This window comes from Octopus bimaculoides, chromosome 16 (assembly GCF_046866305.1).
Source record: "Octopus bimaculoides isolate indiv1 chromosome 16, ASM4686630v1, whole genome shotgun sequence".
NCBI lineage: Eukaryota > Metazoa > Mollusca > Cephalopoda > Octopoda > Octopodidae > Octopus > Octopus bimaculoides.
The window spans coordinates 9,490,736-9,506,454 of NC_142943.1; the positions used below are offsets into that span (position 1 = coordinate 9,490,736).

The following is a 15,719-nucleotide window of genomic DNA, read 5'->3' on the forward strand; positions in this document are numbered from 1 at the left end:
CAGTTTTCACTTATATAGTCTAGTGTCTATGTGAAAAGCGATTCATTTTAGACTGGATGAAAGACACCAACTTACAATACAATTAAGGGAAATAACTCTAAATGTCGCCAAAAGGAAGCGACAACATTGGTTTCAAGTTTCGGCAGAAGGCCAGTAATTTTGGGGACGGGGTAAGTCTATTACATCGACCCTAGTGCTCAACTGGTACTTATTTTATCGATCCGAAAGGATGATAGACAAAGTCGATCTCGGCAGAATTTGAACTCAGAATGTAAAGACGGACGAAATGCCGCTAAGCTTTTTTGCCCGGCGTGCTAATTTAGTGATTTTTAAAAAGGGTTTAATGTATTTACGTGTATGAAGAAGGGTTTGTTGATATATGATTGTGTCTTATTGCAGTGAGTAGTCTAATTTGACTTGTGTAAGGAAGTTAAACACGAGTAAAGGGTGATATACTCCGCATGAGATTGTGTTTGTGAGAAATTTTGGAATTTTTGAAATAATTACTCTTTTCATAAGAATTTTGCCAAGGTTAGTTTTGCTTACCAACTCGCCGCCTTAGGGAAGGGACAATATTAGCACAGATTTTTGAACTGGCTCAAAGAAAACCGTCCTGGCAGTTACTAGGGTGGGGGTGGGGAATGTGAATAAAAGAGGTGATTACTTACAGTTGTTCCTCAACTTTCAGATGTTATGAGTGAGGATGATATCTGGTGGACAGCTAGGTGAGAGATGTTTCTTTCTTTTTTTTTTGTCTTGGGATTAGGACGTAGTCTTTTGTTTCCATTAGTTACAAGTAGGTTTCCATACATGTGTGTGTGTGTGTGTGTGAATGTAAGGATAGGAGTTAGTTTGGAACTGTTTGAGAATTGTTTTAACTTGAATACGCATCTAATTAGAAACAGACTTCTATTAATAACTTGAGATAGACTTTTAACTACAGACTTTTAACTAGAGATGGCCGTTCAAATCAGTATTGTCTCTATATGTAGACATTTGATCATGTAGCGTTTAAAATTAGTCCCAACATCATTTGAATTTTTATCCTTTTACTGATTTCAGACATGGGACCGTGACCCTTCTGTGACATTACTTTCGAAGGTCTTACGGTGATTATATGATCCCTAGTACGTTGATAAGTACTTATTCAATGGATTTTGTAAGATATGAAATACGAAGTAAACAATGCTATAAGGGGAGATAACTTGGATAGAAATATCGTGAGTTATTACTGTTCCCAGGTCCAGTTCTTTGCTTACCGGCAGCCTGGTTAGAAGAGAGATTGGGCGGGATTGGGGTGGAACTGGAAAGAGAAAAACTGAGAGTAGGTGGGTATATATAGGTTGCGAGAGTGTTTAGGAGCGTGAAAGACGGGGAATGGATGAGGGTGTGTGTTAATGCAATGAATGGGAAATAAGTGTTGAAGGGTGGGTAAAAGGTGATATAAAGCCTTGTGAATGTATTTGATAGACGGAAACTGCCCAAAGATGGTGCCATAACTACATGAGAGAATGTAAACATAAGGGTCACTGCAAGGGATAATGCTGGTTACATTGATCCTTGCTTGACACCGTTGTGGCATAGTATGAGCAGGTGGTGAGCATCATGGCAACTTTGAATTGTGTGATCAAGTGGCAATTGAACACACCTTTAAATTACTATGAAGAAGAATGGCATGAAATTTTATTTGGAATATTTTATGTAGATTTGGCGAAAGAAACCTTTAAATACATAATTATAAGCATGAAAAAAGCAAATAGAGTAGCAATTTTCTAACTGATACCTTCCAGGTAACCAACTGCTTTATGACATATTTAACATATGTAAGTTCAATTCATCCAGTGAAAAATGTTATTTCTACAAACACATAGTCATTCAATGAAAACAAAACAAATGATAATATTTAAATTGTTTTATTAAACATCTTTTACCATGTCATTTGAAATTTTTAAAACTGAAAACTGATGTGTTCCACTGTGAAAGTTTTTGAAATAAAATTTTTAAATTTATAAACGTAATATATATAACTATTATTGAACCAAATAATCAGAGTACAGATTTAGTAGTTTGTATCAGGTTTTTTTTAATTGAATAAAAATTAGTTTGGAGTTTTAAAAAATATGTGTACTATAGTAAGAAAAGCTATTGCATATTTGCAATATTTGACTAGTTGTATTTAACACTTTCATTAAAGTAGATTTACTGTCATTATGTGCTAAAAAAATAGAAAAAATGATTAATTTTTATAAATAATGCAAGTATTACAAAGTGAGGTATTACAAAAATGTTGGAAGTATATGTTTTTAATAATTCAGGTTTGATGTTGCCATGAAGAACATTGTAGAATAATTTTTCTTTGAATGCCATAAGCTATGATTCATTCAGACACTTTTAGATTAGATTCTGTATGATGCATGATTCTGTTGCAGTGTACATAAGTTTAATGACTGTTTTTCCATGTTTGGCTGAAGATACTTACAATATAGTATATCTTCATGTGTCTTGTTCCATGGTCACTCCATCTGCGAGGCTCAGCTTCCAAATCTCAATTGTTCTTGTATCTATTTTCTTTTTTTTTTTTTTTGTCTGAACTTTGTTGAGATATTTTTGTTCATTACCTTATTGTGGCCTTTGTGTTATTAATTATTGTACCTTTTGAATAATAGTTGCTTGTGTACAATAAACAATTGTACCATCAGTTAAATTCAATTTAAGTAACACAGTACTTTATCAGTGTTACTATTTTATGTTCTAGTTTAATTTGGTAGCAAAGCAGATAAGAACAGAAAGAAAATGACTTGATGGCAGATCACATTGAATTGACTGGAAACTAATGATATTTTAGTGGTATATAAAACTAAGACCGATGCCTTTTAATATTAAAATAGAATAATGAGAAAATGCATGATTTGCATTAACAAGCCTGTTATAAATTGTATCTTGTTCTAATAGCTAAAATGTCTTTGTGTTGATGTTGCATTGGTATTATTCAAGGAAGTCATTGATTTGTTAAAAATTTTAATAAAGTGTTTTGCGCATGTACAAATCTTTTTATGGTAAAGATAATGATAGTAACAAGAAACATATTAGAATGCTGGTGTTGTGACAATATTGTCTTTTTCTTTTTGTCTTTTTGTCCTGTGAAGATTCTAGGAAGGTTTCGCTTGGTGTTCAATAGAGATTTGAATGTAATATCTTAAGGCCATGGACTTGTCAATACTGTATGTAACTCTGTACTTTACTGATCTTCTGGTAACAAAGTGGATCTTGGATACCATGAAGCTGGACACAAATTTACCTTTGTTAAGAACATTGAAGCTTCTGTCTATGTACCAAATCTCCTCAAATTTGTTACAGTATCAAATATTACAAATTCTTTGCTGCTCATTATTTGGTTATCCATCATTAAATATGTCCATATGGTTTTTCATAACCATCAAATTCTTGTATTTTTTATGGCTTGCTGTGTCTTGGATCATTTCTTAACTGTTTGTTCTATTATGGTAGACTTTTATTTTATGATTTTGGAAATATAAATCCTTAGGAGAGTGAAAATGTTCAGTTTTTAATGGTACGAATTTCACGATAATTGACTTCACATATTTGATGTCTTCTGATCAAATGTCAGTTTTTATAAGATAACTGTACCTTCAATCACTTTTCATAAAGTTTAGGTCATCTTTTATTAATGAATATATTTGTGTTCTATTTGGTAAAATAGAAGCATAGAAAAGTTTGTGGTAGAGCAATATTTTCTTTTTAGTTCTGTGGTTTAACTCCTTCAAACTGGCAACAACAAACTTTCAATCCTTTTAGTAAACAGAGATTTCACTTTGTGTGTGTTTGTGTGTGTATGTGTGTGTGCACATGTGTGCGTGTGCATGCGTATGTGTGCGATGCACTCAAGGTTTTAAATGAACATTAGAAAAACTATAGGAATTTCTCTTATATTAGCTATAAACATTGGTCTGTTGATGATTGTATATTTGAAAATTACAAAGATTCAAGAAAGCAAGCAGTAAAAGAAAAACAAAGCCAAAATAGAAAACAACAACTCCTATCCGAATAAAAACTAAAAAGATAAGGAACAAAAATAATTAAGTTTTCATGATTAGAATCTAAAAAGAAAAAAAAAAAGAAACAACCCCCCCCCCCAACTCCAAACTGATTTATCATTAATTCAACAAAATGCCAAATTGGCAAATTGGCAGCTTAGATTAATTTGAATTAAATTAGTAAAATATAAATAATTTTTTAATAGTAATCATTTTAAATTACTGATTTTTTTGTATTATTTACTAAAAAAAATGACAGATGAACATTTTTAGAATACAAAGTGAGATATGTCTTGGAAATTATGGCAAAATCTTTATTAATTTGCAATTAAGCAAGCTGCATTGCCAGTCACTATTAATGTAGTACAATATTGCTATCATCTGATACAATAGTCTTTCGAAATGACTAAAAGATCATAAAATTATTCTATTTGAAGATAATAACAATATTGTAATATAATAATATACTCAGCAAGTAGAGTTAACCCCCCCCCCCCCCCCCCCCCTCAGAATTCTGATCAACAGTCATTTAACTTGATCAGAAATACTTATGAAAGTTGAATGTGAAGGTTATTAAATAGAAAAACAATAATATCTAATAAATTTTAAAATATTTAATTGGGGTAAAAATAAATTAGATATGAACAGAAAATTTTTTAAGACAAAGAAAAACAAGTAACTAAAATCTTTCAGTAAACTTTCACAGTGGAACGATTAGGCTATAATAATAAAAATAACAATAACAATAATAATAATAATAGTAATAATAATAATAATAATAATAATAATAATAATAATAATAATAATAATAATATGAAATAAAAAAAATAACATTTAATTTTTTAAAGGTTTATAATTTTGTTATTAAGAAGTTTAATTTATAAAACTTGTGTAGAGTGTTGATGTTTATAGTATGTGTTGTATGTGTGTGTGTGTGTGTGTGTGTGTTTGCATTGTATGCATAAATGTGTACTCAGGAAAATGTACTTCACCAATATACATAGATTTTGTGAGTTTATATGATCCCTAAATCAGTAATCTATAAAATAACAATTTGAGTAATTATGTTAATAGAGAAATTCAAATGTATTTAGAATCATTTAAAGTATGTTTCCTTTGTGATTAGAACTATGGCAACTGATTATTTTTCTAATTGCCTTAGACTTTATAGTATTCAGCTGAATAACTTCAGGCATCAAAAGTAAATATTTTTGTGTGTGTTGTATATTTTTTGTGTGTGTGGATACAATCTTTAAAAATGTATTCTCAGTCAAATTATTTAATACAAAAGTTATTTTTGATATTTGAATATATATATATATATATATATATATATACACACACACACACACACACACACACACATATACACATATACACATATATATATTGTGTCTTTTTTATGCTTATTTTAATTTGAGTATTCTGTAACAATTGTTTTGCTTTCAGTAATAGATTAAATATTCTTAATAGTTTTTGTCATTTTGTAAAATTTTAAATATATGTAGAAAAGAGATTAATCCTTAAAACCACAACATTTAAAATGAAATTCACATCTTTTATTTGCATTTGCAATCATTTTGTAGTTGGTATTTTAATATTTTTTAAACAAAATATTAAAAAAAGGAATATATCTTGCATTTAGAACATTACCACCCCTCAAAAACAAACAATCAAACCAACTCATCATAAAAGAAGCTTAAATAAACAATATAGCAGCATGATATATCAAGTAGGTTAAGAATAGAAGATATTTTGTACTTACGTTTCAGTAACAGAAATTAATCAGATCTTTTATTTTGTGAAACACATACTTATGAATTATAGTCGCACAACCCCCCCCCCCCCCAAAAAAAAAAAACAAAAAAAACTATTAACTGCTTTTCCTGTTTGTTTTTCATCCACAAATGAGCCCACCCACTCAAAAAAAAAAAAAAAAGAAAGAAAAGAAAAGAAAGAAAAGCCCAAAAGAAACTGTTAACTTATTTAGCTGAAACACATAGATATTCCATTAACATAAATATTGCTAGATATTTCCTCAACTTAAAGGTTATTTTTTATTATAAGACCAAAACATTGAATTACCAATGCTATTTTGAAATTTCAAATCTGACAATTAGCCAAATGTTTGAGTCTAGGTTGGTTTTTTAGAAATTTTTTTAAGATGTAGGAGCATTAGTCTTTTTGAATTTAATGGGTTTATATTGATTTGACAGCAATCGGAACTGGTAGGGAGTGTTCAAAGCCCTGTTTAGTAGTTGCCGATAGGATGGAGCATGGACAATATGCAAATGACTTGGTTTGCTACTAAGCAATTCTAGAGTTCCTTGTTTTGGCCATTTGTTGATTCCAATATTTAATAAAAATACTCTTGCACCAGATTGTTTCAATTGCTCAACTGCATTGATTAAAGGTATTGTAAGTTTTGTCTCAATAGGGTCAACAAACAGTACAACGACTGGTGGTATATTATCCAAGTTATGTTCTTCTTTTGCAGTAGTAGAAGATAGGTCGTTCCTGATTTTTTCCACTATATCTGCCAAGTCTGGTATGTGTGGCTTTCTCCGGTCAGAATCATGTTTGGATAGTGGGAAATTTACGTGCAAGGGCCTTTTACTCCATGAAATAATACTATAATGACTGTAACCAGAATATGGCATGAAGGCATTGATGAATTTGTGAATAAATGAGGCTCGGCGTGTGCCCAGTGATAGTAGGTCAAATCCAAAAATTATTGAACCTGTAAAAGTACAAAGGATAGAAATATTGTATGAATTTAGCATGAAGATAATGTTGCAGAGGAAAAAATAGTTTTAACATGTAATTACAAATGAAAATTTCTTTATTGCTATCATAATATCTGTCTAAAGTTAACTGAACATAAGATTTTGTAAATTCTGTAGTGTTCAGTGAGAAAGTTACCACTCCAGTATGTATGTATATTCATATATAGATATGCATGTATGTGTGCATGTAGCTATATGTATATATGTGTGTACATGTATATGTGTGTTATGGAGAGGGTCGTAGCCCAACTTATTATGAAGAAAGTTAATCTAGATGAGATGCAGTTTGGTTTTGTGCCAGGGAGAAGCACCACTGATGCTATATTTCTAGTAAGGCAGTTAGGCAGCTGCAGGAGAAGTACCTAGCCAAAAATAAACCTCTGTACTTGGAGAAAGTACATGGAGAAAGCCTTCAACGGGGTCCCCTGCTCTCTTATCTTAATGTGGAAATGAGATAGATGAGTGGTTGGCGAGAACTGTACAAACCATGTACAGGGATGCTGTCAGTATGGTGAGGGTTGGCATTGATGAATTCAGGATACAAGTAGGTGTTCACCTAAGACCAGTCCTCAGCCCTCTCTTATTTATCATAATCTTCCAGGCAGTTAATTGTCAAAAGTGCAAGCGGTCCTGTTGCCACTAATGTGGACTGTTGGAAGGTGAATGGGTTGAAAAAGAAGAAACAGTAAAAACCAAAGTTTCATCTTTTTGCTCTTAGATTAGAGCAAAAAGATGACACAACTAAAAAAGAAAAAGAAACTAAAAGTGATGCTTCCAACAACAACCAAGGAGAAAAAAATCCTGTGCTAAGCATTTTGCTCTATGTGCTAACTCGTCAAAGCCCATATCAATATTGGCACAATGAAAGGTAGATCTATCAAGGACTCAAGAAGCCCATTTCATGGTTATGGATGAGCTTCAGACCATCAAAATCAAGGTCTCTTGTGCTAAAGAAAAGAAAAGTGGTGGAAAAATTTTGCTTCATCTTGTCCGGCACTGCTTTCCCAATCTCAACAGAACAAACAGTCAAGAGCTTGGGGGAAATCTTTTGACAGCAACCTGAAGGACAGTTTCCATCCACAGAACTAACAAAAACTTTGGGAAATGGCTTATTAATGTCAACAAATCTGGATTGCCCAGTTGCTTCAGAGCTTGGGTATACTAGCATGTCATCCTGCTTGGGATTTTGTGGCACCTACCATTATGTGATGTCAGTATGCTAACTATGGAAACTCTGGAGAGGAAGATCAGCTGTATTTTGAGTAGGTGGCTTGGCTTACTAAAAATACTAAGCAGCATCACTCTGTATGAATCAATCAACACTTTACAACTCCCATTCAGTGGACTCTCAGAGAAGTTTGTTGAGTGAAGAACAAGAGAAGCCACAAAGTACAGAGATTCCAGTGACATGAAAGTAGTAGGAATTGACATTGAAGTTTGCACGGGTAAGAAGTGGAGGGCTGTTACAGAGTTGTAGGTGGCAGAGGTATGGTTGAAGCAGAGGGCTCTGGTTGGAAGTTTGCACGGGTAAGAAGTGGAGGGCTGTTACAGAGTTGTAGGTGGCAGAGGTATGGTTGAAGCAGAGGGCTCTGGTTGGAAGTTTGCACGGGTAAGAAGTGGAGGGCTGTTACAGAGTTGTAGGTGGCAGAGGTATGGTTGAAGCAGAGGGCTCTGGTTGGAAGTTTGCACGGGTAAGAAGTGGAGGGCTGTTACAGAGTTGTAGGTGGCAGAGGTATGGTTGAAGCAGAGGGCTCTGGTTGGAAGTTTGCACGGGTAAGAAGTGGAGGGCTGTTACAGAGTTGTAGGTGGCAGAGGTATGGTTGAAGCAGAGGGCTCTGGTTGGAAGTTTGCACGGGTAAGAAGTGGAGGGCTGTTACAGAGTTGTAGGTGGCAGAGGTATGGTTGAAGCAGAGGGCTCTGGTTGGAAGTTTGCACGGGTAAGAAGTGGAGAGCTGTTACAGAGTTGTAGGTGGCAGAGGTATGGTTGAAGCAGAGGGCTCTGGTTGGAAGTTTGCACGGGTAAGAAGTGGAGGGCTGTTACAGAGTTGTAGGTGGCAGAGGTATGGTTGAAGCAGAGGGCTCTGGTTGGAAGTTTGCACGGGTAAGAAGTGGAGGGCTGTTACAGAGTTGTAGGTGGCAGAGGTATGGTTGAAGCAGAGGGCTCTGGTTGGAAGTTTGCACGGGTAAGAAGTGGAGGGCTGTTACAGAGTTGTAGGTGGCAGAGGTATGGTTGAAGCAGAGGGCTCTGGTTGGAAGTTTGCACGGGTAAGAAGTGGAGGGCTGTTACAGAGTTGTAGGTGGCAGAGGTATGGTTGAAGCAGAGGGCTCTGGTTGGAAGTTTGCACGGGTAAGAAGTGGAGGGCTGTTACAGAGTTGTAGGTGGCAGAGGTATGGTTGAAGCAGAGGGCTCTGGTTGGAAGTTTGCACGGGTAAGAAGTGGAGGGCTGTTACAGAGTTGTAGGTGGCAGAGGTATGGTTGAAGCAGAGGGCTCTGGTTGGAAGTTTGCACGGGTAAGAAGTGGAGGGCTGTTACAGAGTTGTAGGTGGCAGAGGTATGGTTGAAGCAGAGGGCTCTGGTTGGAAGTTTGCACGGGTAAGAAGTGGAGGGCTGTTACAGAGTTGTAGGTGGCAGAGGTATGGTTGAAGCAGAGGGCTCTGGTTGGAAGTTTGCACGGGTAAGAAGTGGAGGGCTGTTACAGAGTTGTAGGTGGCAGAGGTATGGTTGAAGCAGAGGGCTCTGGTTGGAACTGTGGCAAGCTCAGGCTTGGACTATTTCTTAACTCATCAGATTGGAAGCATTGCAGGAAAAATGCAGTAACATCTGCTCCAAGAAGTCTACATAAGTGTAGGAGAAGCAAGAGCTAGCAGGGCGATAGGACTCAGCCAGCAAGAAGCCTGAACAAGGTGGGCCAATATACTGCAGTAGAATATTATCTGGTCTGATTTTTGGTGGACTGATATTTAGCATATCAGATTTCTGGTTCTGATTGTCTGCAATGCTTTACCAAATCCAACAAACATTCACTCATGAGTCAAGAGCGAAACTCCATCCTATCCCTTGTATATTAAAAGAGGGTCCCTTAACGTCTCCTCTGTAGCTGCCCCAGTGAGCATAAAGATTAAAGTTTTAATTGAGAAAAGTTACCTGACATGGTGGACTGGAAGAGAGTTACCTGTATCATGTTGACTCATGTTGGGTATCAAAATGCTGGCATCATGACTGTCGCTCAGTGCTCTATGAACACTGTAAAGGGTATGAGACATGACATGGACAGCTGTAAGGGAGACTACAAAGCTGTGGTCAACAAGAAGGGACACAGCAGGCTTTCTAACTGCCTGCATGCTGGAATTAATCCCCACATCTTTGAACAGGACCTTAGACTCAATTCAGACGACTATGTGGAGTTCCTGAAGACTGTAGTCAATCTCTGACTGAAAAGAGTTGCAATTGGAAGGCCATATGTGTGGCAGTAGGATTCGGCTCCTTGCCATACCTCCAGAAAGAACCAGAAGTGGTTACTGGAGAATTTCTAAGGCTTCACCAGCCCCAATTTCTGGTTTCTTAACACTCCTGATTCTAATCCTATGGATAACTATGTATGGGGCACAATTGAGAAAGCAACACCAACCATTCTGCCTGCAACACAAAGGTCAAGCTGGTGACCAAGATCAAGGAAGTGTTTGAAGATCTTCCCAAGGACACGGTGAGGAATGCATGCAACAGCTTCCAGAGCTGTGTTGAAGCTGTGGAGGAAGGTGAGGATGGCTACTTTGAATAAACTGTTATCTCCCAGCCATAATCTAGTTAATATTTTTTGATGTATGTACACAATGTATGTATATATGTATGTCTGTTTGTCTCTCATTGGCTATTTCTCTTTCTCTTTGAACAGGGATAGATAACTTTTAAGTAATAAAGTTCTGTTTCACAACACCACCTATCTTATGAATGTTGAAACAATATAGCATAACATTTACTCAGCGCAATCAATACTCAATAAAATAACACCTGACGTAAGTTTTGTCTGAAATTAATGAGATTAGAAATTATTATTATTACACACTGATTTGTTCAGAATGTGTTACAACATTTTAGCTGTTGTATCATCCACCATCTTTAGGTGCCTGACATCCAGTAACATTCTTGTAATTTTGAACCAAACCCTTTATTCTTCTCTACTCTAGACACAAGGCCCAAAATTTTGGGGGAGGGGGCCAGTCAATTAGATCGACACCAGTACACAACTGGTACTTAATTTATCGACCCTAAAAGGATGAAAAGCAAAGTCAACCTTTAAGCTTTAAATGTTAAGTCTATAGATTTTGTGACCCAGGGTCACTAAATCTATATTTATTCTGGTTTAAGCAGAAAGAAAAAGTAACACCATATGTATGAGAATAACTAATGCAAGAATATCATGAACATGGACTGCAGAATGAGAAAAATCTACCTCATTAATTTGAAGAAAAGGTTTGGTTCATAATTCAGAGAATTTTACTATTGAGGCATATGTAAGGCTGTTTGACTAAAAAGCTTGCTTCACTTTCATGTGATTTTGGATTTAATTCTGGTTTGGTATCTTGGACAAGTGTATTCTACTATAGCATTGGATTCACCAATGTTTTATGAGTGAAATTTGGTAGATAGAAACAGTATGGAAGCCTCTGTGTGTGTGTGTGTGTGTGTGTGTGTGTGTGTGTGTGTGTTTTTGTTCCAACTTGTTCATACTGTCATCACTTGCACAGTGTTGTCATTTGTTTATATCCCGCATAAACAATATACCTCACAGCTGGGAAATTTGACATGCAAAGACCAATAGAATAAAGAATGTTACTTAAAAAAGATGAACAAAAAAGCAAAGGTTGGTGTCAAGAAAGCATACAACTGTAAAATACTATCTTAAAGAGTTCTGCCTAATCCAACATGGTAAAAGTAAATGTAAACACAATGAATAAACAACAAATATTACTGAACATGACAAGCATTTGAAGAAGTCCTGTAATGGTATGATCATAACAACCACGATGAAGGCATTTATTCAATTGAATTAGTGTCTATGATACCTTCAAATACTTGACACTTAAGTCTATAACACCAGCCACTTAACTCACATTCTACACAGTTGTATCCCTTAGTATAACACTACCTTCATAGCACAAACACCATGGAGTCACTGCCCAACACTAAATAATATCACATCAGTTACAGAGTATATAGAAAAACAAAAACCACCCTACAAAATAAAAGAATTCATATTGTACATTCACTACATAATCAAAGAAACACTAAAATAACTTTCGATGTAACAAACCAAATCCCACAATAAGGTAAAACTGATGGCAGTATAGAATCAAAATTCTATATTCCCAAAGGACAATGCTGTACATCCCTCATAAATACAGAAGTTCACATAGCAATATTGTAGAAATTTGCATAAAACTTGAAAACATGATAAATAATAATGGTAATAATTATAACTGTAAAAAAAAATAAAAGTTTTCCTTAGGAAATTGAATAATTGATTGTCTTACCTTTCATTGGTGATGTAATAGTTGATGTTATTGTTGGAGGAATTATTGAAGTAATTGGTTTAGTTCTCCGGGATATTATTATCATAGAAATATTTGTACTTGATGAACTGCTTGGAGAAGGCAAAACAGTCTTTCCAGTTGAATGAGTTTTTATTGGTGTTGACAGATGTTGCTTGATACTTCTTGAAATCACCAGCATTGTACTACTTGCATTTGGTTTTGTTTGGAGAAGGCTACTAGGAGTGCTATATATTTTCTCATCAAAGTCTGTTGCATTGAGTATCTTTGTGACAGGTAATCGTTTGATGGCTTTTGCACTGGTGCGAGCTGTTATCATCGTGTAAGACTTATCTTTTGTTTCTGTTGCATTAGTTAAAAGAATACCATGAGTAGGCTGTTTAGTAATATAAAGTTCAGATTCATTGGTAATTTTCATAGAAGTTGAAGGATGAAATGTTTTCAGGACAGTCAGTGTTGAACTTTGATTGGAGGCATTTGTAGTTGACTTCAGAGAAAAATCTGGTCGTTTCGTAGTTATGACAGTTAATATTGTTGGTTTTGTTCTTTCATGAGAGGTTGGTGAATATGAAAAATTTTGGGCAATTGATTTAGAGTGAGTTGGAAAAGTTGAATTGGTTTCTTCAGAAATATATGTTTCATTATTTGTAACGAAATGTGAAGTAGAAAAGAGAGATGAAGTTGAAGATTCTGACATATTGGTTGCATTAGGAGGAGACAGAGTAGAGAAATTATGAAATTTAGAAATCAATGATCTCAGTGTAGAAATAGAAGACGTCTGTAAAGAAGAGACAAATGGAGAAGAGGTTGTAGTAGACACTGTATCAGGAAATTTTGTCTTTGTAGATAAGAAAGTTGGATGCACAAAGCTACTGCCATTAAAAATAGGAATACTTGGACTAAGCGTTGAATGCAATAATGATGCTAAATTTGTAGTTGATGAAAGGTGTGTTGTGTTCAAAGTGAAAATGTGTTCAGGTACACTAGATGCACTTCTTGATGCAGAAGTTCTTATTTTGGGTGTAACTCCTCGCTGAGTAATGATATCACTATATAAAGTTGTGGTTTCTGCAGTGGATGTATCAATGTGTGTTGTTTGGGGAAGTTGAGAAGTAGATTTATCAGTTTCTGTTGGAATTTGACTCTTTGAAGTAATCTGTATTGTTGTGTCTGTGATAGATTCTGTAAGCAATTCTGGTGTGCTGGCTTGCGTAGAAATTTCAAGAATCCTTTCAGTTGACGCCTCAGATGTATATTGAGTGCTAGTTTGATAAGTGTGTGGTTTTTCAGTGGTAGTAGTGTGTACTATTGGTGACGAAAGAATTGTCATTTGAGGTAGTGTTTGAAATTTACTAGAAGCAGGTGTAAGTGGAATAGATTTGTCTCCATCTTTGGCTTGAGTAAAGAGAGTTGATTGTTCTGTAGTTGTAGTGGGTTGTGTTGTGCTTTGAACAGTAGATGTGTGAATCTGTTTTGTTTGAGAAAGTTGGGAAGAAGATTTCTCTGTTTCTGTGTGAATTTGACTTGTTGAAGTAATCTGTGTTGTTGTGTCTGTGAGAGGTGTTGTAAACAATTCTATTGCAGTTGCTGGTGTAGTAATTTCCAGAGTCTTTTCTGTTGAAGCCTTAGTTGTATATTCAGTGCTAGTTTGATCAGTATGTGGTATTGCAGTGGTAGTAGAGTGTATTATAGAGGATGATACGATTGTCGGTTCAGGTAATGTGTGCACTGTGCTAGTAAGAAATGTGGTTGGCAGAGATGTTGGTACATCTGTGGCTCGAGTAGACTGAGTTGGTTGTTCTGTAGTTGAGGTGAGAGGTGGTGTAGTCTCTGTTGTTAGAATATCTGTGAATTGTGTTGTGCTTTCAACAGTAGATGTGCTAGTCTGCGTTGTTTGAGGAATTTGAGAAGAAGATTTTTCAGTTTCCGCTGCAATTTGACTCGTCGAAGTAATCCGTGTTGTTGTTGTTGTGATATTTTCTGGAAGCATTTCCGGTGTAGTTGCTGGTGTAGTAATTTCTGGAGTCTTTCCAGTTGACACCTCCGTTGTATATTGAGTGCGAGTTTGATCAGTGTCTGGTATTTCAGTGGTAGTAGTGTGTTCTGTCGTCGATGAAGGAATTGTTGTGTGAGGCGGTGTGTGCACTATGCTAGTAATAAGTGTGGTTGGCAGAGATGTTTGTATATCTGTGGCTCGAGTAGACTGCGATGGTTGTTCTGTAGTTGAGATGAGATGTGGTGTAGTCTCTGTTGTTAGAATACCTGTGAATTGTGTTGTGCTTTGAACAGTAGATGTATGAATCTGTGTTGTGTGAGGAATTTGAGAAGTAGATTTCTGAATTTCCGTTTGTACTTGACTTGTTGAAGTAATCTGTGCTGTTCTGTCTGTGATATTTGCTGTAAGGTATTCTGGCGTGGTTGCAGGTGTAGTAATTTCTGGTGTCTTTCCAGTTGACAGCTCAGTTATATATTGAGTGCGAGTTTGATCAGTTTGTGGTATTTCAGTGGTAGTAGTGTGCTCTGTTGTCGATGAATGAATTGTTGTTTGAGGCGTTGTGTGCACTGTGCTAGTAATAAGTGTGGTTGGCAGAGATGTTTGTACATGTTTGGCTTGAGTAGACTGAGATGGTTGTTCGGTAGTTGAGGTGAGAGTTGATGTAGTCTCTGTTGTTAGAATATCTGTGAATTGTGTTGTGCTTTCAACAGTAGATGTGCTAGTCTGCGTTGTTTGAGGAATTTGAGAAGAAGATTTTTCAGTTTCCGCTGCAATTTGACTCGTCGAAGTGATCCGTGTTGTTGTTGTTGTGATATTTTCCGGAAGGATTTCTGGAGTAGTTGCTGGTGTAGTAATTTCTGGAGTCATTCCAGTTGACACCTCAGTTGTATATTGAGTGCGAGTTTGATCAGTGTGTGGTATTTCAGTGGTAGTAGTGTGTTCTGTTGTCGATGAATGAATTGTTGTTTGAGGCGTTGTGTGCACTATGCTAGTAATAAGTGTGGTTGGCAGAGATGTTTGTATATCTTTGGTTGGAGTAGAGGGAGTTGGTTGTTCTGTAGTTGGTGTAGGAAGAGGTGTAGTCTCAGTTGTTAGAATATCTGTGAATTGTGTTGTGCTTTCAACAGTAGATGTGCTAGTCTGCGTTGTTTGAGGAATTTGAGAAGAAGATTTTTCAGTTTCCGCTGCAATTTGACTCGTCGAAATAATCCCTGTTGTTGTTGTTGTGATATTTTCCGGAAGGATTTCTGGTGTAGTTGCTGGTGTAGTAATTTCTGGAGTTTTTCTAGTTGACGCCTCAGTTGTATATTGAGTGCGAGTTTCATCAGTGTC

The 15,719-nt window shown here is 35.8% G+C and overlaps 2 protein-coding genes across 3 annotated transcripts in view; both read right to left on the reverse strand.

Annotated features, from left to right (window-relative positions):
• The window catches only part of LOC106879990 (metallophosphoesterase domain-containing protein 1), a 31,027-nt gene extending 29,847 nt beyond the window's left edge, over positions 1–1,180 (reverse strand). The window contains exon 1 of one of the 2 annotated variants that reach the window (XM_014929767.3): positions 669–1,180. The gene's annotated coding sequence lies outside the window, so the exon portion shown is untranslated. The remainder of the gene's footprint in view (positions 1–668) is intronic. The other variant, XM_089364111.1, reaches the window with a different exon arrangement.
• A 717-nt stretch (positions 1,181–1,897) lies between these two features.
• On the reverse strand, positions 1,898–15,419 carry LOC106879988 (uncharacterized). Its single transcript, XM_014929765.3, has 2 exons — positions 12,374–15,419; positions 1,898–6,795 (listed from the first exon to the last, which is right to left on the reverse strand). Exons 1-2 carry the CDS (start codon positions 15,252–15,254, stop codon positions 6,215–6,217), a joined length of 3,462 nt encoding a protein of 1,153 aa, XP_014785251.2. The 5' UTR covers positions 15,255–15,419; the 3' UTR covers positions 1,898–6,214.
• Positions 15,420–15,719: the final 300 nt, after the last annotated feature.

Coding starts and splice junctions, on each gene's coding strand:
- LOC106879988 (XM_014929765.3), bottom strand. CDS start 15,254: ATGACTCCAGAAATTACTACACCAGCAACTACTCCAGAAATCCTTCCG. Junction 6,796..12,373: donor TATTACATCACCAATGAAAG/GTAAGACAATCA, acceptor GTACTTTTACAG/GTTCAATAATTTTTGGATTT.